The sequence below is a fragment of the Oryctolagus cuniculus genome, chromosome 5 (assembly GCF_964237555.1).
Source record: "Oryctolagus cuniculus chromosome 5, mOryCun1.1, whole genome shotgun sequence".
Classification (NCBI taxonomy): Eukaryota; Metazoa; Chordata; class Mammalia; order Lagomorpha; family Leporidae; genus Oryctolagus; species Oryctolagus cuniculus.
In genome coordinates, this window is record NC_091436.1 from 102,524,832 (window position 1) to 102,549,573 (window position 24,742).

Here is a 24,742-nt window from a genome sequence, read left to right on the forward strand (position 1 = left end):
TTAATTCTTTTGTACCCCACCCTGTGGTGACTGCAGGAAGGCGGGGACACATCTGGGTCACCTCTGTGTTCCCTGCATCTCTTTAGCCAGGGCCTGCCAGAAGGCAATGCTCAATAAATATTTCCTGAAATGAACTGGCTTGGAGGCATAATAAATCATACTATGTTGCTTTTGTTGGTAATAATTGCTTTCTCACCTGCTATAAATTTTTCAGAAAAATGTTATGATAGGTCATAAATATTGTAATTCTGGGGTGGAGTTTTAACACCAAATCTACTTACTTAAAGATACATTTGTTCTTTCACTTTCCATCATTAAGTTGAGGTTTATAGATAAGTTCACACACTTTCAACTATGCCTCACAAGTTTGATGAGCTTTTCCTGCAAATCTCAAGTCAAGCTGAGTAGAAGGAATGAGAACATAATTCCAACGTGTCCTAGGAGCACATCTTCAAAATTAAGTGATATTTCCATCAACATTTGTGAATATCACTGCAACAATATTATTTCTTTGGCACTCCAGTGATTTGGTACAAGCACCTTATCTTTAGCACTTAGGCTACACTTGGTCCAGCACGCTCTGCTTGTTTTGTACTTGGTCTGAGTGGCTCCTGGTTGAGAGAAGACAGATTCTACCATGCAGCGGCTACTGGTCCATCTGTGTCTTCCAGGCTTTTCAGAACTTGAGGGAGCTTTTGCTGAGTGTATGGTTTGTTCTGTTCTCTTCCTTCAGACTGGGGTGAATGCCAGGCTGATCTGTGTTCTGAGTTCTGAAGATCACATGTTCCTGGGGTGCAGAAGCCTGTCTCACTTCTCTTATTTGTTTTTTAAAGATTCATTTATTTATTTGAAAGTCAGAGTTACACCAAGAGAGGAGAGGCAGAGGGAGAAATCTTCCATCCGCTGGTCCACTCCCCAGATGGCTGCAACGGCCGGAGCTGAGCTGTTCCGAAGCCAGGAGCCAGGAGCTTCTTCCAGGTCTCCCACATAGGTGCAGGGGCCCAAGCATCTTCTACTGCTTTCCCAGGCCATAGCAAAGAACTGCATCGGAAGTGGAGCAGCCGGGTCTCGAACCAGTGCCCATATGGGATGCCGGCACTTCAGGCCAGGGAGTTAACCTGCTGCGCCACAGTGCTGACCCCCTTACTTCTCCTATAATCTCTTGCTTCATCCCAACACCAACAACCTCAAGCACAGAAGCCCCACAGAGGGTGTGGTTAGACACATTGGCTGCCCTCCCATCACACCTAGGACCTGATGGGCTACTTCTGTGGATAATTCATGAAGCTGCTGTGTGTTACAGTTATATTTTAGATGTATTTCTTTTTCCTTTTTTAAAGAAAGATTTATCTTTAAAAGTTTATTTATTTATTTGAAAGTCAGAGTTACATAGAAAATGAGAGGCAGAGAGAGAGAGAGAGAGAGGTCTTCAATCCACTGGTTCATTCCCCAATTGGCCACAATGGCTGGAGCTGTGGGAGCTCCGTGAATCCGAAGCCACTAAGCCAGGAGCTTCTTCTAGTTTTCCCACATGGGTGCAGGGGCCCAAGGACTTGGACCATCTTCTACTGCTTTCCCAGGCCATAGCAGAGAGCTGGATCGAAAGTGGAGCAGCCGGGTCTCGAACCAGCGCCCATATGGGATACCTGCACTAGAGGTGGCAGCTTTACCCACTATGCCGCAATGCTGGCCCCCAAAGATTTATTTATTTGAAGGGCAGGGTGACCCAGCAAGGCAAAGACACAGAAAGGGAACTTCCATCTGTTGGCTTCCTCCTCAAATGACTACAACAGCTAGGGCTGGGGCAGGCTGAAGCCAGGAGTCTGGAACTCCATCCAGATCTCCCATTTGAGGTCCAAGTTCTGGGGCCATCTTCCACTACCTTCCCAGGCACGTTTGCAGGAAGCTATGTCAGAAGCAGAACAGCCAGGACTTGAACAAGCACTTCTATATGGTATTCCAGTGTTGCAAGCAACAGCTTAACCCTCTGCACCACAATGCTGGCCCCCTACATGTATTTCTTGTGTGTCTCTATGTGAAGGAATATTTAAACCTACACAGGAAATGAAACACAAACTATGTAATGTTGCAAAACTGGATTTAAAAATTACCTTTGTGACAAATCTAAAAGTTATCATTATAGAGTTACTATTAGAATCATCCAAGGCTGATGTGAAAGTGGGTTTTTAGAAGTTATAACTTATCTCTTGAGTTATCAGCATTCCTCTTGCCACAGAGAGGCACTTAATACATGGTACAGACTAGGTATAGTTACTTATAATTTCCTACTTCTAAAATTGATAGGCTATGAAGACAGGGTTCATTCTGCTGCTAGTTGACATTTTGGGTAATTGGAGAAATACAACAGCCATTGCAAGCTAGGGCACAGTGAAATAAAATCCATTTTTTTGGGAAGGTAGAATTAATTTACTCAAATTTAATTATTTTCTGTGATCATTTAAAAGTCACTTAGTTTTGTTTTGAAAGGGAAACATTGTATATATTTATGGAGATGATTTTTACAGAGCAGTACCCAGGACTTATGTGTAACAAAGGTGTCTACTGGGTGATCAATGTATTGAAGAGATAAGAAATAGGAATTTTTTTTTTAAAAAAAAAAGCACAAATTGTGCTTTTAAACAGAGATGGGTGATTCAAAAGGCAAACATTTAATTAGACATTTAATTGTAGCAAATAATTTTGAATGACGTCTTTAGTAATTACCTCAGTTAAAAATAAAAACTAACACTACTGGAGTGCTTACTATGAGCCAGGCACTGTTCTATGAGATTTACGTGTCATTACTTATTCAGTCTTCACAAAACTGCTATGAAGTCTGTCCTGTTTTAATCTCTGTTTTATCAATAAGAAAACTTAGACGCAGAGAGTTTAGATTTCTTGCCTGAAAGTTATCAGCTGGTACGTGATAAACGCAGCTTCATCCCTGACAATGGGGCTCTGTGTCCACATGTGGGCTCTGTGTCTTTGTCATGCCTCAGCAGCTCAAGTTGTAGGTCTGCAAGCTGTGTTTCATTTGAAGGTTGATTGCCAAATTCTGATGGTACAAGACATTCAGCACATTGTAAATTTAGTATTTGTGGAACTTGAGTGGTGAGCATTTAACAGCGTCTAAGCAAAGCTCCTAAAGACAAACAAATATGACAGAAACCCAAAGAGATTCCTGGGCCTTTCTCCAAAGGGAGAGAGGGGGTTGAATAAAGATAGTGAATGAGGAGACGAGGTGGTGGAAGACACACAGTATATACTCCTGTTTCTAAGAAAAGGGATTCTTATACCCAACCATAGTTGGTGATCATGATAGAGGCTCTGCATTATGGTTTCCCCCCAGAAACCTTTTAAGGTATATATACTTCATTTATTTTATAAATACAAATTGAGGAGCATAGTGATTCTTCCCATCCTACCCTCCCTCCCACCTGTACCATGACCCTTCTTTCTCTTTCCTCTCCTATTCCAATTCTTTTTACTAAGATCTATTTTCTATTAACTTTATATAGATAATACTGATCCTACACTAAGTACAGAGTTCAGCAAACAGTATAACAAAAAACTGCATCATTTTTAAAACTTTGATTGGCTTGCTGCATGGGGATGAATTGGCAGATGTGTCTGAACATGTTGGAAATGTGTGTGGCAGACCAGTGCCTCCAAGAAAAGCATAAAGCCTTTTATTATAGTCTAATATTTCAAAAATTCTATTTCTCTTCATGAAGTGCTTTACAAAAATTGTTGATTTATTAGAGACAAGGGTGGTAGGAGCAGGGAGGGAGAGAGACTCCTAGTTACTGGTGCACTGCCAAAATGATTCCAACAGTCAAGACTGGGCCAGGATGAAACTGATAGCCAAGAACTCAACCTAGGTTTCCCTGTGGCTGGCTAAGACCCAACTACCTGAGCCGTCATCTGCTGCTGCCTCCTAGTGTCAGCTTAGCAGAAAGCTGGAGTCAGGAGTTGGAGGTAGGTCTCGAACCATGTACTCTGATATGGGATGCAGGAGTCTTAACCACTATGCCAGATGCCCATCCCTGTTCTCACATTTTTGATGGTGGGATTTTGCCTTTATTCTGGCTTCTTCTGGTCCTCTTGTTAACTCAAGACAACATGAGTATTGATTTTTTTCTTTCCCACTGGGAAGAATAGCTGCTTCCCTAGCAGCCTCCCTGACCCACATTCAAGGATGTGGTTGTCACTATAGCTGCTGAAGTGTAAGTTTACCATTTATTGAGCATACTTGCAGTTACTAAGGCCATGACTAATGACTCTCTGCAGAATGTATTTATGTTTTTAGAGATTATTATTTGTATTTTGATTACTCATGTAAGTCTTGGTTTATTTGGTGAAATTCCAGGATTTAGAGAAGGTGTATGCATGTTTTTAGAACACACAGAAATCCCAAGAATGGCTGCCAGAACTCTTGTCCCAATATCTTGTTTGTAACTGTTTGGTGACTGTTGTGAGGATAAAAATTACTGGTTTTCATAGAGTAGAAATAGCTACAAGTAGAACTGCTGAGGATTTAAAGGAGAGGAGTGAAATAAAAATGAGGAATCACATTGCTATTTGTGCAGTAACAGAAGAGTAAATGCCAATAATTTCTTTGCTTCTTCTCCCAGTCCTACACGTGTTGGACTCCAGTGGGTTCACAAATTCAGCAGAGCAGTCTCTGTATATGCTGTGGCTCTGAGCCATTCATATGTATTACCAAGGACCTGCTAGTGGTGGGAAAGAACCTATGAACTAAATAATAAGAATTTATGAAAGGCAGAGAAAATAAGATTCTAGCAGAGAAAATTTTTGTCTTTGGCTTAGGGGATAATTAATCCTTACAAAATTAAATCAAAGATTATAACAGTCCTTTATTTTATCCTGTTGGTTTATGGAAGAGAAAGAAAGTACATTAATCATCTTTATTTTGGATGAGAGAGCATAATGCTAATTTAGTTAGGAGTGAAGACTTACAATTGTGTGAAGCACTGAGCTTTCCCCTTTGGATATTACTAATTTGTTCTTCTACCAATGACTAGTGGATTAAACTCATATTAGCCAAATAATATTTAGGGTCTCAATCATGATACAGTTGAGAAATTACTTGAAAATGCCATTAGAGCATATATACTGAAGGAAACCTGTCTTGAACTTTGAAGTTCTGAGCTAAATTAATGGGCTGAAACCCAATCTTGTTATTTATAGATGGATTGAGGGATCTCACTGTGATTGGTTTTCATCTAGACTTACGTCTTTACAGCATCAATGCTCACAGGGCACTGTCTCTGGTTCCTAAGCTGTTTTAAGGGCTCAGCACCAGTATTTCAAACTTACATATCAGACAAGTTGTTAATACAAAAATTGCTGAAATGTATTTAAGAGCATTTAGTTTAAATTATCTATAAATCACATGAAATGATTATCATGAAATTAGCACTTACTGCTAGAGCTATAATTACAATTTGGCAAACATTTCTTAATCCTTTAGAGAAATTGAAAATTCAAAATGTTTATAGATGTTGACACCTTCTTCAACTTAGATGAATGAAGAGAATATGAGTCAGAACAGTATAATCTTATTAGAAGCTTTTATAAATAATAAGCATTAATAAAGAATTATGCTATTTTAAAGAAAAACAACTCAAGGGACTCTTTTAATATCGTTATTTAATAACTTGGGTTCAGCTTAGTTGAATGTATGTTGTAAATAAGCTTTTATCAGAACACGTAAAATTGTATGAAGTCCTGGGGGAAATAAACTGAACAGTTCCTGTAAATTCTTTTCTCAAAAGTTTCAGAAAACTTAGATTTTAAATAAAAATTTGAATACTTAGTTTCAAAAAAATTGAAATTGACTTACAAAATCAATGTTGCTTTTAGTATATCCTCATTATGACTTGACTTTTCAAAGTCTAGTCTTTTAAGACATATTTAGAGCAAGAATGAATAGAACAAAGAATTTTTTATTTCAATTACTTTGTAAATGTCTACTGTCTGTGTCTTGAGATTACAATAGTAATTTAAAGACAGACATCCATCTTCCACATTTCTCTTCTCACTCTTTTGAGGTCTTAGATAATTTGCATGATGTTGCTTTAAAAGTTTGTGTCCTGAACATTTACTTCTTATTCTAGACACTGTGTAGAAAGTCAAAATTGATATGCCTGAGGAACATATAGTCCAAGTGAGAGGATAAAATATGTACACAAATACCCACACTATAAATTAGAATCTGATGTAGATGCTTAAAGTTACTAATTGCTATTTCTTATACATGTATCAGATATTAATTTTAAAAGTCTATAATCTCAACTAGAACGTTCAATGAAAGATATTGTAGGTACCTTATATGATGGACAGATACTTTGAAGACCTTAGCGAAAGCTCAAGCATATACATAGGAATTAAGCATGTGAATTTTAGCAAAATATCCAGTTGACAATGATGTTTGGTTTTTACAGGGCAGTAGAGGAGAAGTAGGACCAGTCGGAGCTCCAGGCATACCAGGCAAATTGGTAAGTGATGCTTCCATTCCTCAGATGTATGCTTTCTACAAAACACATTCTTACAAATGAGCAAGGAGAAAAAACCAATTACAGAAGGCCACTTAATCAGCTGTACTGGATGTCTGTGGTATGAATGTGTGAAAATATAGGTGTGTAATTTCAAATTATTTCTAGGTAAAATTTAACCCATGTGGGTTTTGCAGTACAGGGAAATATTGCTAGAGGCATTTTGGCCTCTGGTTGTTCTTGGAATTGAGGAAGTCCGCAGGTGAATGGTGAATGCTGCCTTTGACTTCTTGCACAGTCTTGTTTACACAGAAGGAGCAGCATCTGTGCTCTTGCAGGAGCTTGGCTGAAAGAGCCCACTGTTGCGCAGGAGTGCACAGCGATGTAGGGCCTTCAGGGTGGGATGGAGAACAGGAGGGCACAGGCCCTTCTGAGAATGTGGGAGAAGAGGCAAACGCCAGGAGCAGAGTTAAACCAACCACAGCACATTTATTTTAGACATGAGTCAGTATACGCAAGGTTGTGTCTGGCTCGTGTGTCTCCGGTACTGCTGTGACAGTGACTCTGGGGACTTTGTTTATTTTCCAGGGTTCTGTTGGCAGCCCCGGCCTCCCTGGCTTGCCTGGCCCTCCTGGACTTCCTGGAATGAAAGGTGACAGGGTAAGCTTTTCAGCAATCCACACAATTCTTTTTTTAGAAGGGTGATTTCTACTATGTCAAGAAGTCAAACTTTCTTTTGACCCAATGGAGAATTTTTCTAGAATTTATCATAGAAATCTATCAAGAAAGGTATTTTAAATCACTCAGAGTTGAGAGTACGAATCAAAATTATTAATGTAATAATTCATCAGATAGAAAAAACTGAAATAAGTTCGATTTTTAGTTTTTTTTAATTTTTTTTTTTTTTTTTTTTTTTTTACTTTTTGACAGGCAGAGTGGACAGTGAGAGAGAGAGAGACAGAAAGGTCTTCCTTTGCTGTTGGTTCATCCTCCAATGGCTGCGCGCACCACGCTGATCCGATGGCAGGAGCCAGGTACTTATCCTGGTCTCCCATGGGGTGCAGGGCCCAAGGACTTGGGCCATCCTCCACTGCACTCCCTGGCCACAGCAGAGAGCTGGCCTGGAAGAGGGGCAACCGGGACAGAATCCAGCGCCCCGACCGGGACTAGAACCCGGTGTGCTGGCGCTGCAAGGCGGAGGATTAGCCTAGTGAGCCACGGCGCCGGCTAGCATTTTAGTTTTAATCATGTGTTCTATTCATTCTAAATTTGTATTCCTGTATGCTAAGTCTTTCATGGCTGTAATCAGAGGATGCCCCAAATTACCAGCAATTCTGACAACTATCAGTTTCTTCAGATCTTCTTGCTTCTTGTTATATTAGGTGGGGAGGAGTGGGGAAGTTCTCTCTAATCACATTATCCATATTTATACCATCCACCAGCAAAATAAGGGAGGTTGATTCATTTGAAATTCTATAAACACCTCAAAATACTGAAAAATGTATTTTATTCTTTGCAGGGAGCAGTTGGTGAAGCTGGGCCAAAGGGCGAACAGGTAGGTTCTATTATTTGATTAGTGTGAAATGCAGCATTTGATACACAAAACTTCAGGGCAGTGGCAGGTAGAGGGTATGATGAAAATGATGAAGGTCAGCAGTTTTTCTCAACATGTTTAATAAGGAGTGAAACCCAGCTCTGAGTTTAGTTTGTGGCCTTATCTACTGTTTTAATAAGCTGGCACTAATGATGGCTCTCTTACTAGGATTGCACAGTCTTTCCTTCCAAAAGGGTGGCCTTGTCTCTTTGGTTCACTAAATTGGTTTACTCATGTCTGATGGAGCCTTCCATAGTCGCATCATAATATTTTAAGTTTCTCTTGGCCCAGAGCTTAGCACATAAATTGTACATATGAATTAGGTGCATTCCTTTCCCTGAGTTCCTTTCTCTACTGTAAGAGCCTTGTTTCAAGGATTAACTATTAAAATCATCACGTATGGTCATTAATCCTTACCTTTAGCTGAAACTCAGCCACACCCTCTGGCTTCTCAGGTTACTCACTGAGTTGGACTAGCCATAGACCTGTAGATGGGAAAGCCATTGAAAGCATATTTCTGCATGATCCTAGGACTTTATCAATATGAACTAGTTAAAGTTGAACCATTGGTAGAAACTTAAAACTATAATCTTTCATTTGCAGGGTGCCTCGGGTGAAGAAGGCGAAGCAGGAGAAAGGGGTGAACTTGTAAGATATTTTCCTTCATAATTTTGAAACCTTCGTAATTTTGATGCAGTAATACATATAGATTTTTTCCCCTGAAACTGTTGTCCTCACTACTTTCTTAAAGGCTAAGATGTTCTTTCTATGAGCTAACAAAAGATTCCAAAGATGATGGCCAAGATTAAGAAAAACTTAGCTGTAATTTATGGGAACCTGAAGTGTTTTTTATAGATGAGTAATTCTCTTGTGGATTTACATCTAGACATTCTGGGTGATCTTTTAGGACTATAGAAAGTCCATGAACAATGCCTATCGTGGAAATAAAATCAAAGTTTTACTGAAGTTGGCTGTGGCTTACACATCTGACTGAGGACATTCTCTCTAGTCTGAAGTCCTCAAAAAACTGACCTGTGTTTCCAGAGGATGCCACTGCTAAGTCTTTAGGACGGCAAGGAAAGCAAGAACAAGCTCTCTTTACTGGGAGAGCTGTTGGCTCATCCTTGTGGTTTCGACACAAACTAACATAACCTCATCCACTGTGGAGACTTGTGTTTTGGTCCTTAGAGGTCAAGGTAATAAATTACTAATCAAATAGCTTTAGGGAGCTTTTAGTGCAGGAAAAATTCTGGTAACTTTTTTTTATAAAGATTCTCAGGATTTAGAGTTAATAGAAATATAACATCTGAATTAAGCAACATTTCCTATCGATTAAGTAATTTCAAAAGAGGGTCATTCCATTTTATTTTCTATTAAAGTTGCATATTTAATGGGCTAAGAGGATAGTTTACATCATTCTGTTTTTGAGTGGAGATTAACTGATGTATTAACACTTGAACTGAATTTGTATACAGAATTAGTAATGGGAGATTTTCAGTATTTTTTAAGCCTAAAAGCATTTATATTTGGTTTGACAGACTTTTTGAGATGAATTAAAAATACTGTTGCAGTTATAAACATGAACTTTTTTTAAAGAAAGATTTATTTTAAAGGCAGAGTTACATAGAGGTAGAGAGAGAGGTCTTCCATCAGCTGGTTCACTACTCAGATGGCCGCAATGGCCAGAGCTGTGCCCATCTGAAGCGAGAAGCCAGGAGCTTCTTCTGGGTCTCCCACGTGGGTACAGGGGTCCAAGGACTTGGACCATCTTCTATTGCTTTTCCAGGCCATAGCAGAGAGCTGGATAGGAAGTGGAGCAGCTGGGACTCAAACCGGTGCCCATATGGGATGCCGGCACTCCAGGCAGTGGCTTTACCCGCTATGCCACAGCACAGGTCCCCAATGTGAACTTTTAATAGATGAGCTTAAATAATTTATTGTTTACGACAGAATGTTTTTGAATTGCTTTTGCTTTATGCATTTTAATTCTTAATGCCTAACATTTGAGACCTGGGTAGAACCTTGGTGAGCTCTGATTCAATCCTGTTGCTTAATAGAGAAGTTCGTCAAAGGCTGGGAAGGTATTTAGCTCATACAGGATCACAGAGCAAAGGAGCAGAACTGAGACTAGAGTCCACATTTTGAGTCCACTATTTTCTTTCTTTTTTTTTTTTTTTTGGAGTGCCAGGGTTAATTTGTTCATAGTTTTCAATATTTGAGCAGCACAACAACCTTTTCAATGTTTTTCAGAAACTATCAAATGTGAATACATTGTTCTAATATAATTTTGTTTTATTGATCTAGGGAGATATAGGATTACCTGGCCCGAAGGGATCTGTAAGTATAATCAACACTAATGCTATACAAGTTTAAAATATCAATAATGCTGTGGAAAATGTCATGCTTTGCTTTATGAAATCATCCTATAAAAGTCAATTCTTAAAAGACCTGCCTTTAAGGAAATAAATGTCTAAATTTATCCCTTAGGTAATGGATTAATACAATAGGAAACAAACCTGTGTAAATAGATTTACCTTTTGAACTAACCACTCCAAAGGAAGTTTTTATTTCATATTAAAAATGGCCCAATGAGTATTACATGATAATTCTCTAATTTTGTCCCCAAATGGGTCATTTTTTTTTAGTTAACTGATTTGTGTTTCGTGATGAAGTGAATGTAATTGAATTTTGTTGGCAGTTATACCCTTGCAAAATATGTCAGTAATCTCCCTAATATCTTGTGTGTCCCAGTAGGGGAAGTAATGGAGTCATAATGGGTAAAAAATGTGGTAGAGAACTATTAGAACTAGAAAGTGTTCATCTTGTTCAATTTTATCTTTTACAGAAACTAAAATGATAGCCTTAGAGATTAGATGTATTTAAGATTATAGAACCAATTAATAGGATACCTGAGATGATTTGGTACTTAGAAGGGAATGTGTATCAAATACAATTAGAAACTCAAAGCCTAAGGAGAAAAGATGGCACTCAGACCTCAATCTCAAATGCCACAACCACCAGTTTTCAGTTGCTTTCCAACTTCTATTTCTAGAACCTCTCCCACTCCTTAGTCTCTGCCAGATATCTATCCTCATGGTGACCATGTAATAAGTAAAATTAGAATGCTCTAGTATCCCTCCTCTGCTTAAAACCCCTCAAGAATAATTTGGTATAGAACAAATTCAGATTCTCAGAAAGGTTTCCAGAGGCTTTAGGGAAATGTGCTTTGTTTCCCAGTCTCATCTCCTATGTTCTGGAACTGCACCCATTTCCAGTTCTTACATCCTGTGCCCTTTAGTTTCCTAGTGTGTAACACTCTTCCTCTTTCCTTAGGATAGTGACCTTCTACTTAAGCACTGATTAAAAAAAAAACTTATTCAACTTTTTGAATATTATATAGTACCTATACATTTTATGGTGCACAGAGCAATATTTCAATACATAAACAGTGTGTAACCAATCAAACCAGGCATCTAGCCTTGCTAATTCCTTATCTTTTTTAAAAAAAGATTTTACTTATTTGAGAGGTAGAGTTATAGACAAAGCAGAGAGACAGAGAGAAAGGTCTTTTATCTGCTGGTTCACTCCCCAAATGGCCGTAATGACTGGAGATGGGCTGATCCGAAAGCCAGGAACTTATTTCGGGTCTTCTACATGGGTGCAGGGGCCCAAGCGCTTGGGCCATCTTCTGCTTTCCCAGGCCATTGAAGAGAGCCGGATTGGAAGAGGAACAACCAGGACTAGAACCAGTGCTTATATGTGATGCTAGCTGCCGCAGGTGGAGGATTAACCTACTGTGCCACAGCATTGGTCTCTCCTTATCTTTTCTTATTGTTTGGAGCCTACCAGCTCCTCTCTTCCAGTTATTTATCCAGAATATAATATATTATTGTGAACTATACACACCCTTCTATGCTGCAGAACACTAGCCTTGCTAGTTTTGACTGTGTTTTGGTACCTATTATCAAGCTCCCGGAGTCTTCCTCCACTCATCCCTTCCCAGCTTCTCATACTCAGTGTTCTAAGTTTAAATGTACTTTTTTTTAAAACTTCCACATTATGAAGAGAATGTATGGTAGTCTTCTTTCCAGGTCTGACTTATTTCACTTTACATAATGACCTCTAATTCCATCCATTTTGCTGCAAATGGCAGGGGTTCATACTTTTTATGGCAGAACAATCTTCTATGTGTGTGTGTATACACACATAGATTATACACAAATACGTTATATATACACACATGTGCATATATACACATACACATACACACACACACAATTACTATCTCACATTCTCTTTATCCATTCATCCATTGATGGATACCTAGGTTGATTCCCTATCTTGGCTATTATAATGAGTTCTGCAATGGACATGCAAGTATCTCATAGGCTGATTTCATTTCTTTTAATATATGCTCAAAAGTAGGGTAGGTGAATCATACAAAAGACCTATTAGTTTTTTGAGGAACTTCATACTCATCTCCATAATGGCTGCACTTATTTGCATTCCCACCAACATTATAGGAGGGTTACCATTTTCCCACATCCTTTGTAGCATTTGTTACTTTTCTTTAATCTTTTTAATAATAGCCCTTCTAACTGGAGATGAGAATCCACTGTGTTTTGATTTGCGTTTCCCTGATGGCTAGTGATAGCAATATTTTTTTGTCATTTGTATTTCTTCTTTTAGGAAATATCCATTCAGATTCTTTGCCCATTGCTTAACTGAATTATTTTTTGTTTCTCTTTTTGAGTTTCTTATATATTCTGGATATTAATCCTTTGTCAGATAAATAGTTTGAAGATATTTTCTTCCATTGTGTCAGTTGTCTCTTCACTCTGTTTCCTTTTCTATTCTGAAATTTCTTAGTTTGATATAATCCTGCTTACCTAGTTTTGCTTCTATTGCCTGTGCTTTTGAGGTCTTATAAAAAATTGTTGCTATACCAATGTCTTGAAATGTTTTCCCTGTTTTATTAGGTAGTTTGAAAGTTTCAGGTCTAAGTTTAGGTCTTTGATCCATCTTTTGGTTTTTGTATAGGGTGAGAGGGAGGGGTCATTTCATTCTTTGGCTGGATATTCATGCAGTTTCCAGTACCATTTATGGAAGATGCTGTTATTTCTCCAATGTATATTTTTGGCACCACTGTCAAGAATCAGCCAATTGTATATGCATAGACTAATACTGAGATGTCTGCTCGCTCCATTGGTGTGTGTGCTATTTTTCTGATGGTACCATCCTTTTTTAGTTATAATAACTCAGTAGTATATATCTTGAAATCAGTAATTGTGATGCTCCTAGCTTTGTTCTTTTTGTCTGAGATTGCTTTGATTAATCAGGATCTGTTGTGTTTTTGTGTGAATTTTAAGATTTTCCCCCCTACTTCTATGAAGAATGCCGTTGTGTTTAATCTGTAAAATTACTTTGGGTAGTATGAACATTTTTTTTATTTTTTTATTTTTTTTAACTTTTATTTAATGAATGTAAATTTCTAAAGTACGACTTATGGATTACAATGGCTTCCCCCCCCATACCGTCCCTCCCACCCACAACCCTCCCCTTTCCCACTCCCTCTCCCCTTCCATTCACATCAAGATTCATTTTCGATTATCTTAATATACAGAAGATCAGCTTAGCATACATTAAGTAAAGGTTTCAACAGTTTGCTCCCACACAGAAACATAAAGTGAAAAATAATAGATGATTTTTTTTAAATGATGATGAAATCAGATCAGACCTATTGTCATGTTTAATCCCAGTGAGAGTCAAGTTGGGAATTGAAATGAACATTTTAATAATACCAACTGTTCCAATCATTTAACATGAGAGATCTTTCCATTTTTTTGTCTTTATTATATAAATATTTCACAGTTTTTATTGTAGAGGTCTTTTACTCCTTAGTTAAATTTATTCCAAGGTATTTTTTGTCAGTTCTGTGGATGGGATTGTCCTTTTAATTTCTTAGTAAATTCATTATTGTTGTATAAAATTGTTATTGATTTTTTTTGTGTGTGTTGATTTTGTTATACTGTAGCTTTACTGAATTCATATATCAATTCCAGAAGAATCTTGGTGGAGTATTTAGCATTCTCTATGTATAAAATCACAATAATAACAAGTGGAGATACTTTGACTTGGTTCTTTCCTATCTGTATACCTTTTCTTGCCTAAAGGCTCTAGTAAAACATCTAGTGCTATATTGCACAATAGTGATAAGAGTAAATATCCTTCCTTAGGTCCAGATATTCAAAAAAATGCTTTCAGTTTTTTTCCCCTTTCAATAGAATGTTGACTGTGGATTTGTTGGATAAACTGTTAATTTTTAGTTGAGGTATGCTCATGCACACCTAGGTTTTTTTTATTTTTTTAAATCATGAATGAATGTTGACTTTCATTAAATTTTTTTCTACATTTTTGAGACGATCTGATGATTTTTATGCTCCATTCTATTGATGGAACATATTATGTTTATTGATTTGCATACATTGAACCATCTTGCATCCTAGGGATAAGTCTGAATTGGTCATGATGGATAATTTTTTATGTGTTGTTGGATTTGATTTGCTAGTATTTTGTTGAGAATCTTTGCATCCATGTTGTATACTTCTTTTATTGTTGTATCTTTGTCATTCTATAAGGTAATTCTGTTAATGCATTCTACAAGGTAATAGTTCAAGATCATGGTGGCCTTATATAAGGCCATTTCAGTTTTTTGGAAGAGTTTGAGAAGAATTGGTGTTAGTTTTATTTAAAAAAATTTTGTAGGAAATAAGCTTTTAACCTAGTGATTAATATGCCCATATCAGATGTCAGAGTACCTGGGATCATTTCCAGTTCTGACTCATGACCCCCGTTGGCTATTGCAAAACCTCAGAGGTAGCAATGATGGCCCAAGTAGTTTGATTCCTTCAACCCATGTGGGACACCTGGATTGTGTCCCTGGATCATGGATTTGGCTCTGACACAGCATTAGCCATTGTGTGCTTTAGAGAAATGAAATAGTGGATGGGAACTCTTTGTCTCTGTCTCTGCCACTTTAATTAAAGAAAAAGTTAAAATTAAAAAAAAAGTTAGATTTGTTAGAATTCATCAATGAAACTGTGTGGTCCTAGGCTTTTCTTGATCAAGAAACTTTTCATTACTGATTCAACCTCATTACTCCTTATTGGTGTGTTCAAGTTTTCAATCTAGTATTTAGGGTTCATTTTTTTTGGATAATTTATAATGTATCCAGGGGTTTATCCATTCCTTCTAGGTTTTCAACTTGCTGAAGCAGAGTTGCTCATAACCTTCCCTAATGCTGTTTTGTATTTCTATGGCATCAATTATAAAGGTTTCTTTTAATCTCTGATTTTTGTAAGTCTTTTTCTTAGTGTAGCTTGGGGTTTTTTGATTTTATCTTTTCAAAAAATCAATTCTTCATTTCATTATTCTTTGGTATTATTTTTAAAATTTGTATTTCACTTATCTTTATTCTAATCTCTATTACTTATTTCATTGTCTTAGTTTAGACTTTGGCTTGTTCTTTTTTGGTAGGTCCTTGAGATGCATAATTAGCGTGCCTATTTGATATCTTCCAATTTTTTTATTTAGTTGCTTATTTCTGTAAACTTCCTTCTTAATATTGATTTTGTGGTATCTTATAAGTTTCAGAATGTTGTGTTTTTATTTTCTTTAGTTTCAAGGAGTTTTTAAATTTCCGTTTTGGTTTCTTCAATGACCCATTGTCCATTCAGAAGTATGCTCAGTATGAATTTATTTGTATAATTTCTAAAATGACTTGTTGTTGATTTCTAGTTTATTCTATGTGGCTAGAAATGATACCTGACATGATTTTTATCTTTTAAAATACATTGAGGCTTGCTTTATGGTCTGATATATAGTCTATTTTAGAGAGTGTTCCATGCAATTATGAAAAGAATGAATTTTCTGTGGACGTTGGATGGAGAGCTCTGTAAATGTTTGTTAGTTCCATTTGGTATATACTGTAGTTTAACCCAGATGTTTCTGTGTTTTTTTGGTCTAGATGATCCATCTATTGATGAAAGTGGATTTTTGAAGTCCTATACAATTAATGTTTTGGTGATTATTTCTCCATTTAGATCTAATGATGTATGCTTTATTAAATTGGATGCTCCAGAATTAGAAGCACGTACATTTATAGTTGTTTTATAGGGAATAGACTTTTAACCTAGTGATTAATATGCCCATATCAGGTCATCTTGTTGACCTGATCCTTGATTGTTGTATAGTGACCTTATTTTTCTCTTTTTAGTTTTTGTCTTCCATTCTGTTTTGTTTGCTATTAAATATAGCTATTTCTTATCATTTTTTTGAGTTTGTTTTCATAGGATATTTTCCTATCCTTTTACTTTCAGTTTGGGGCTTTAGGGGCCTCCTGAAGTTGTATGTCCATATCTCTCTCCAGCTTGGATGTTCTCCAGTATTATTTCACTGAATATATTCTCTATGCTTCTGTTCCTCTTTTTCCACAGGAATTCCTCAAATTTGAATGTTTGTTCATTTGCTGATGTCTCACAGGTTTCAGAAACTGTCTTCATGATTTTTGCTCTCACTGGGATATTTCAAAAGATCTATTTTCAAGTGTACACACTATTTTCTTTGCTTGATCTAGTCTGTTGATGAAGATTTCAACTATATTTTTTATCATTCATCTTTACCCTGGCCCTTGCAAGGGGGAATTCCCCACGCCTTGGGGCTGACGTCCTGATTGCTGATGCACTTTGCTCCTCTCTTTAATCCTGCTGTCCCAGGTATCTGTGTCCCGTGAAATTCCCAGATCTCCCTTGATGAGTTCTAGCACTTATCCTGAACTGTAATTATTTACTTGTTGTTTTTATTTTGGTAGATTGTGGAGATGGGGATGAATGCCAGGCATATTTATTTGGCCATTCATTGAATCTGTACTTAAGCATTTATACCGCCCCTCAGCCCAACTTTCTCCAGGAGGACCCACTCAGACTTGTTACAGGGCTCAGCCTAGGGCTTGTGGATATTATTACATTGTGTTAACTTACCTGTCTCCAAACACCATAGGTTAAGTTTCAAGTGACATTTTATGCATCTTTGATAGGAATGGTTTATGATTGAGCAAAATGTAAACTATAAACCTTGGTAGAGTTTGTTAATAAAAAATCCTACTTCACTATTAATAATACTCAATGGAATGAATTCAAACCATAAAAGAAATGAATAAGCAGTGCAGCTATCAAAGTAAGTTAATTGCATTCAAATTTGGATATAATATTAGAAATGAATCTTTGCTTCCTCATCTTATTGCTTACCTCTTTCTTAGCTGACACTGCCAAGGTAATACAAAATTGAAGTGTACTCTGCCAATTTCAGAGGAAGTCCTTACTAACACAAAGTTCTTTAGTTACACTGAAACCAATGGGCCAAGTAAGCTTGTCAAGTAGATGTCTGTACCCTGATTTCTACATCTGCGTGTTACTCCTCAACAGAGGGATTCTTCCCCAAAGATTCCAGGCTCTTAGGACATCCAGGCATATTGGTTTTTGATCTCTTCATCTAGCAGTATTTCACTCATTGCCAGAAAGATAATACCCTCAAGTGTAGTCTTTAGTGCTTTTCTTAACTTGATATTTGGTTTCCATTCTGGGAAGTCTTATATGTTATGCTTTTACACTGTGTAACTGACAGTTCTGCAGCCTTTCATTGCATATAGCTCTTCTTGCCAATACTGTCTTTCAGGAAGTCTTTTAAGCCATAATTTCTTGATAGAAGCAATGTTGGCAAGTTGACTTAATGAATATAAATTTTTTTGAATGAAGAGAGATTGAAAAAAGGTATAGTTGCTGAGCTTTGAGTCAGAAGCATTTCTTCATTGCGTTCTTCCCTTCAGTTCAAGACATTTGGAAAGAAAGAGTCAGCTCTTTCAAGATAAATGTTGTCTGTAAAACAGAAGCAGGATCAAGTTGCTTTATGAACATTCATATCTTGAACACTTGCATTCTCTTGCGGCCTCCTGTTCTTTTATTTTTCTCATTCTTATTCTAAGAAACAGTACATTATAACTTCTCTGCCACAAATTCTACCAAAGGGATTTAACAAAACTGTAACTTAACAAAAAGTGAATTAATTTTGACTCTTTTTTAAAAGTTATTTATTTATTTGAAAGTCAGAGTTACACAGAGAAGGAGAGGCAGATAGAGAGGTCTTCCATCCACTGGTTTACTCCCAATTGGCCCCAACGGCTGGAGCTGTGCTGATCCGGAGCCAGGGTCTCCTGGGTCTGTCACGTGGGTGCAGAGGTCCAAGGACTTGGGCCACCTTCTACTGCTTTCCCAGGCCATAGCAAAGTGCTGAATCGGAAGTGGAGCAGCTGGGACTCGAAGCAGCGCCCATATGGGATGCTGGCACTGCAGGCAGGGGCTTTACCCTCTACGCTACAACGCCAGCCCCGATTTTGATTCTTTTAAAAGTAATTATTGTAGGTGAGGATTCTTTTGATTTTATTAGTCTTCCCTCATACCCCCTCCCAAAAAATTAATTTGTATATGCTTTTGTTCTAAGGAAACGAATAATCTATTTTTAACTTCTGTAATATTTAGATTTTTAAGTTCCTTAAAGTTAGGGTTTTTTATCACAACTGAGAACGACAACCTAGGCCATGCTGAGCAAACAAAGTTTTATTAGGGTGAAGAACTGCCAGGAGCAGCCTCAGAGGGAGAGGAGCTCGAGGCTCAAGTGTAGGGCTAGAGCTTTATAGAGAATTTGTGTCAAGGGAGGAGGAAGATAGGTGGGAGGTGAGCTGGAGCGGCCACAAAGGGATGTGAGATGCCGGCTGGAGCCGCTGCAAAGGGTACCAGATAACATCATGAGACAGGGTGTCCCTGAAACAGGGAGTGTCCGGGGCTGCCTGACTCATAGCTGGGGCAATGACAGGGACTGGGAGGCACAGGATGTTTCCCCAAGTTGCAGTTGGGACAAATTGTGAGAACAGCGAGGCTCTGCAGGTGCATGGTACCTCTGTGTTTTTGTTTTCCTGATGCTAGGAAACAGTGGAAGAGATGTTTCAGACCCGAGTGGATTCAGGACTCTCAGACTTAACACTCACCTGAATTGTTAACATACTTTGCTTGTCCAGTTTTTCAATTTCTTTTTATTTTTAAAGATTTATTTATTTTAAAGGCAGAGAGAGGGGGGAGGGACAGGGGGTGGGAGAAAGAAATAGATCTTCCATCCACTAGTTTACTCCTCAAATGGCAACAACTGAGGGGGCTGGGCCAAGGCTGAAGCCAGGAGCTTCACCCAGGTCTCCCTTGTGGGTGCAGGGGTCCAAAAACTTGGGCCATCCTCTGCTGCTTCCCAGGCACATTAGCAGGGAGCTGGATTGCAAGTGGAGCAGCCATAACTCAAATCAGAGCCTATATGGGATGCCAACACTGGAGGTAAAGGGTTAACCTTTTTATGCCACAGTGCTGGTCCCTGGTCCAATATATATATATATATATTTTGACAGGCAGAGTGGACAGTAAGAGAGACAGAGAAAGGTCCTCCTTTTCTGTTGGTTCGCTCCGCAATGGCCACTGCGGCTGGTGTGCTGCAGCCGGCGCACTGTGCTGATCCAAAGCCAGGAGCCAGGTGCTTCTCCTGGTCTCCCAATGGGGTGCAGGGTCAAGGACTTGGGCCATCTTCCACTGCACTCCCTCCTGGGCCACAGCAGAGAGCTGGACTAGAAGAGGAACAACTGGGACAGAATCTGGCGCCCCCACTGGGACTAGAACCTGGGCTACCGGCGCCGCGGCGGAGGATTAGCCTATTGAGCTGCGGCGCCAGCCTGGTCCAGTATTTTAAATACAGCATCTTAAATGTGGTATTTTGAATGCATCAATTTAGTTTTTGCTACTATTTCGTAATTCCTGGATACATGTACTGTCTTCAAATTCTCTATAAAGTTATAAAGGCTAAGTAACTTTTTCTTGGAAATATCTTTATTTTATGCTTGCTTTATTGGTGCTATACAAAGTAACATCTTATAAGAACTCAGTGGCTGTGCTGTGGCCAGCAACTGTTAGGAAGCCTTATTATAAGCAAACTTGCTCTTCTTGGGAAGTAACTTAAGGTATGGAGAGTATTTTTTTTAAAACATGTTAGTCTCATGAACATTTTAAAATAACAACTGTACCAAAAAAATTTTTTTTGAATCTGCTTGAACAAGAAATCTAAGAATCTGTTGAGTTGTGTGGCATTTTGAATCCTCATCTTGCAGTACAAGTAAATGTAAAGTATTTGTAACCTCTGAATGAACGCCTCTCAGGAGACAGCGTAGAAAACCCCAAATTTCACCTGTTTGCGTTAATAATAAATAGGCTTATTATTTGTATTTAGCCCGGGTTTTAGTGTGTGCTACTTTCTTTCAGGTGGGTAATCCTGGGGAGCCAGGCTTGAGAGGGCCTGAAGGAAGTCGGGGGCTTCCTGGAGTTGAGGGGCCCAGAGGACCACCTGGACCCCGAGGTGTGCAAGGAGAACAGGGTGCCACAGGCCTGCCTGGCATCCAGGGCCCTCCGGTGAGTGGTGTGTGTTCCCATGCTTCCCCATTGGAGGCTCCAACCCACAGCAGCGAGTTCTGTGGTAAAATCCAGCCACATGGCTGCTTGCGGAGTCTATCAGTTTGGAATTTAACAGTGCTCTCTTTATGGTTCTGGGTATAAACTGCCTTTTTGTTTTTTTCTGCCTGTCCCAGGGTAGAGCACCGACAGACCAGCACATTAAGCAGGTTTGCATGAGAGTCATACAAGGTAAACAAATCACAGTGGTTCGACTTTTTCCACCATAAACTTTCTTCTTGAGGTTTTATTCTTTAGGTTTGCAAGGGTGAATAACTGACTCTATGAACGCTTTAAACGTGGGAGATTTTGCATAATATTAATGCCAACTGTCTTATCCATGGATACCATTCACCGTAGCTTGTAGCCTAAAAGTAAATTAACACCTTTGTTTGCTAGCATGCTTTTTCTTCTTTTGCTGAGGGGGTTAATTTGTAAGAAAGCACAGACACATAGGAATAGACACACAGAGTTTTTCCTTTGGAACACACACTTTCCCCTCCTTCTCCCTAAGCACTGCCTCAGCTCTCTTCAGATGACGGGAGAAGCAATGACAGGCTCTGTGCCTGTAAGCAGCACAGACTACCTCCACGCATGTTCCACTTATGTAAAAACTCAACTATAGCATTGTGCCAAAATGGTGAAATATTTTTAATGTTTGTTAACCTTCATCTAAATTCATCTATAGCTATGGCAATTGTTAATTTTTTCAGAATCGGTCTAGTTTTGAAACCTCACAGAAAATGAAGATGGGTGCCAACACTCTAAAGCTGACAAGATCACTTAACATTGAGACCTTCTCACATAATGTTCTTACTGTGTTGTAACCAGTCCTGCCACGATGACATGCTTCTCTCTCATGTGTTCACCAGGCAGTCTAGTTTGTCTGATGGAGATGTACGGTTTTCCAGAGTCAGGCTGGAATGAAGTTATCACTTCTTTTTTTGAAAATCATTGTCACTCTCTTCATTTCTAGCATTTTTATCTGAAAGTGTATTTCAGTTATAAATAATGCATAGCTAGAAAATTATGATTTTTATCCTAACTTCCTTAAGTAAAGCAAATTTAGAATACTTACATTTAAACAGTTTTAAAATGTCAGCTGGAAATTTATTTCCAATTAATATTTGCTTTCAAACTCCAAAGCTTTAAAAAATGCAATAGGATATTTCCCTAGAATATTTTAATGAGGAAATTTTTTTTGTATTCTATGGCTTCAGTGGGTGGTTCTCATTCAATTCACTGGTTCCTGAAAATGTCTACATGGTTATTAATTTTTAAGACTGTGACCATTCCCAGGAAATGAGTTATTTTTAAATGTTGGTTGTTTATTCCAAGCATGAAATTGGAGAGGGAGAATTTAGAAGAAGCCACGAATCCCCCCGGATATTTCAGTTTATGCAATATCTTCAAACTAAAAAACCTTTTAGCTTTGAGACTAAGTCTCAAATGGCATCCGAGTACAAATTCTGGACAATGTCCTTGGCTTTTAAAGAGCTTGTGCACATCCACTTCTGCTCATGTTCAGAAACCAATTTCTCTTCCCATCCTGGGTTTTCAGATACCCAGCCACGAATCCCGCAACATACGCATCCTTCCAGAATATCCCTCCGCCCAAAGCCCTGCAGTTTACTTTATTTTTATTTTTTGGTCCTGTCACCTCCTGCTCTTTGACCCGGAAGAGCAGGACCAAATATACCCAGGGAGAGTTGAATGAAGCAGCACCTGTGAAGCTTCCTGATAGAAAGCCCATGGAAATGTTACCCAACTGGAGTCATTGCTCACCCCCGGTTTTGAAGTCCTGATGACTCATTTAGAGAAAATGGCCTTTGGAATACCTCTCTTCATTGGGATCGCTTTCATGTTTCTGACTTTGCTGGGTTGTTTCCTTTATTGCCTTTTAGAACATTTTGCTGAGATGGCTGCTAGTCTCAAACGTCCGGACTCAGGTGCCTCGGGCCTCCCTGGAAGACCTGGCCCCCCTGGCCCCCCTGGTCCTCCTGGAGAGAATGGTTTCCCCGGCCAGATGGGAATTCGTGGCCTCCCAGGCATTAAAGGCCCCCCTGGTGCTCTTGGTTTGAGGGGACCTAAGGGTAAGTCATTGCGCCCAGCAACATGTGCTGTCCTTTTTGGGGTATGTAATCCATGTGTGAGCTCAAGGGTTCATGTTTTACCAATTACAAATGTCCATTGAGATAAGAAGTGAGGACAAAGATTCAAAAACTATTATGTGATATTCCCTTGATCCTGCTGTACCATGAACAGTAGACCAAATGCTAGAATTAAGGTCCCCCGACTTCTAGTGTACTGATCTTTCTTATTTGCTCTCAGCTTTAATTGTGGCTTCAAATAAACTTCACAAGATCTGGTAAAGGATCATTCAGCTACTTTTTTTTTTTTTTTTTTTTTTTTTAGAACTTAAAGTCATTGTAGAACTTTTCTAATGTGTCACCCATTCTTAAGGTTGTATTTATCTGCTACCTACACTTAACAAAATTTTAAGCAGCAAATAAGAAAAAAAATATATGTTGAATTGGAGCTTCCTTGCACTTCCTTTAAAAAGCGGTTTTGCATATTTAGTCCTGATGATTTACGTTTTCAACTCTAAAGGACAATCTAACTTGATTCCTTGTTAAATGTGAGAGAGAGTTGTATTATCCACTTTTCTGCAGAGCCAGTGGGGCCCTGGCATCCAGTATTTTGCAGAGAAGCAGGGCTGTGAGTGTGAGGTGGGTATTCAGCAGGACTGCTTGTGTCAGATGGTGCTTGCTGGTTGAGGGGAATATTGCAGCTCAGGATGTGTATGGCCTCACTAGTTTATAGAGATGATCAAATCATGTGAGGAGTTTCTCTATTGTGATGAGTTACTGACAGCTCTTAGGAAACTTCAGAAAAATATGCCACCAAAAACAAGAGAGGGATTTTTCTGTAATACGATGGTGTTCCAATTAAGAATAAATGTTTTGGTGTGAATGGTCAGAGGGCGAGCAAGCTGTCTTTTTGGATCTACAAATGAATTGCTGATGCACTTGGCTAACACTACCCTCAGCTGGAACAATTTATTTGATTACTTGATTTTTTTTTTTTTTTTGGCATTTACAGAGCTGCATGTTAAAAAAAAAATGAGCTCTAATTGGAGCCTCTTGTGAGGCTGGCCCAATTTCAAAGCTTTCAGAGGCTGGACAAATTAGAGAGCATCAAGTAGAGTTCCTCTTAATGAGAACTGGTAGTTTTTTCTGAAGAAATCATGGATTTATTCATCTTTGACCTGCTTTTAGTGACTAGTTGAGGGACTTGGGTGTAGGTGCTATCTCCATGGTTAGGCCTAGTTTGCTCTGGAGACCATTTCTAAGAAACTCTGCTGTTTGGGATAACTGTTGACTTGGGTGGATCTGTGGATGTTGATTCAGTCTTTACTGAGGTTCACGTAGAGGAGTGGTAATGAAAGAGAAGTGCCTGGAATATCAGCATCTCCAGGGACCTAGAGCTGAGTGTGAATCCTCCACGTGCTCCAGACCCACTGATTCAAACTCTGCAAGTGGGGTCAAGCACTCCGGTTTAACAAGCCCTCCTGGTGATCCTGAACGCTGCTGCTGTATTGGTGTAATAATGCAGTTGCCCATTTTCCTACTGAAAAGAAGTACCTTGTAGGGGCTACAAAAATCGCAGCTCTATTTCTTTGGGTGCAAGGAAGTCCTTGCATTTGGGGCAGAGCTTAACTTTAAGAAATGAAAATGTCTGTTTCTTGCTATGTTGGGAGAGTGCTTCACCCTCTCTTTCTCAGCCCTTGACTGCACACTGGAATCACTAGGGTAGTGGTCCCATTCCAGAGATTCTGACTTAATGGGTCTGGGTATTGGAAGCAAATGATGTTCCCCAGATGATTTTAATGTGAAGCCAGTGCTGAGAACCAATGGACACAAAATAGAGTTGATCAGAAAGCTTTCTGGGAAGCTCTTAGCAACGCTGAATTGTACTTAGCTCGAGCAGTGTTGACTTGAGGGGAGGAAACTCGTTTTGAAAGGAAGACAAGTATATTT

At 38.8% G+C, this 24,742-nt stretch overlaps 1 protein-coding gene across 4 annotated transcripts in view; it reads left to right on the forward strand.

The window, feature by feature from the left end:
- COL9A1 (collagen type IX alpha 1 chain) overlaps positions 1–24,742 on the forward strand; it is a 100,915-nt gene that overhangs the window by 62,160 nt on the left and 14,013 nt on the right. For all 4 annotated transcript variants that reach the window (XM_008263089.4, XM_017345228.3, XM_070073908.1 and 1 more), the window contains 8 exons: positions 6,468–6,521; positions 7,107–7,178; positions 8,038–8,073; positions 8,716–8,760; positions 10,417–10,449; positions 20,517–20,663; positions 20,840–20,894; positions 22,607–22,795. In XM_008263089.4, the coding sequence (XP_008261311.2) occupies positions 6,468–6,521; positions 7,107–7,178; positions 8,038–8,073; positions 8,716–8,760; positions 10,417–10,449; positions 20,517–20,663; positions 20,840–20,894; positions 22,607–22,795 (631 nt within the window). The remainder of the gene's footprint in view (positions 1–6,467; positions 6,522–7,106; positions 7,179–8,037; positions 8,074–8,715; positions 8,761–10,416; positions 10,450–20,516; positions 20,664–20,839; positions 20,895–22,606; positions 22,796–24,742) is intronic.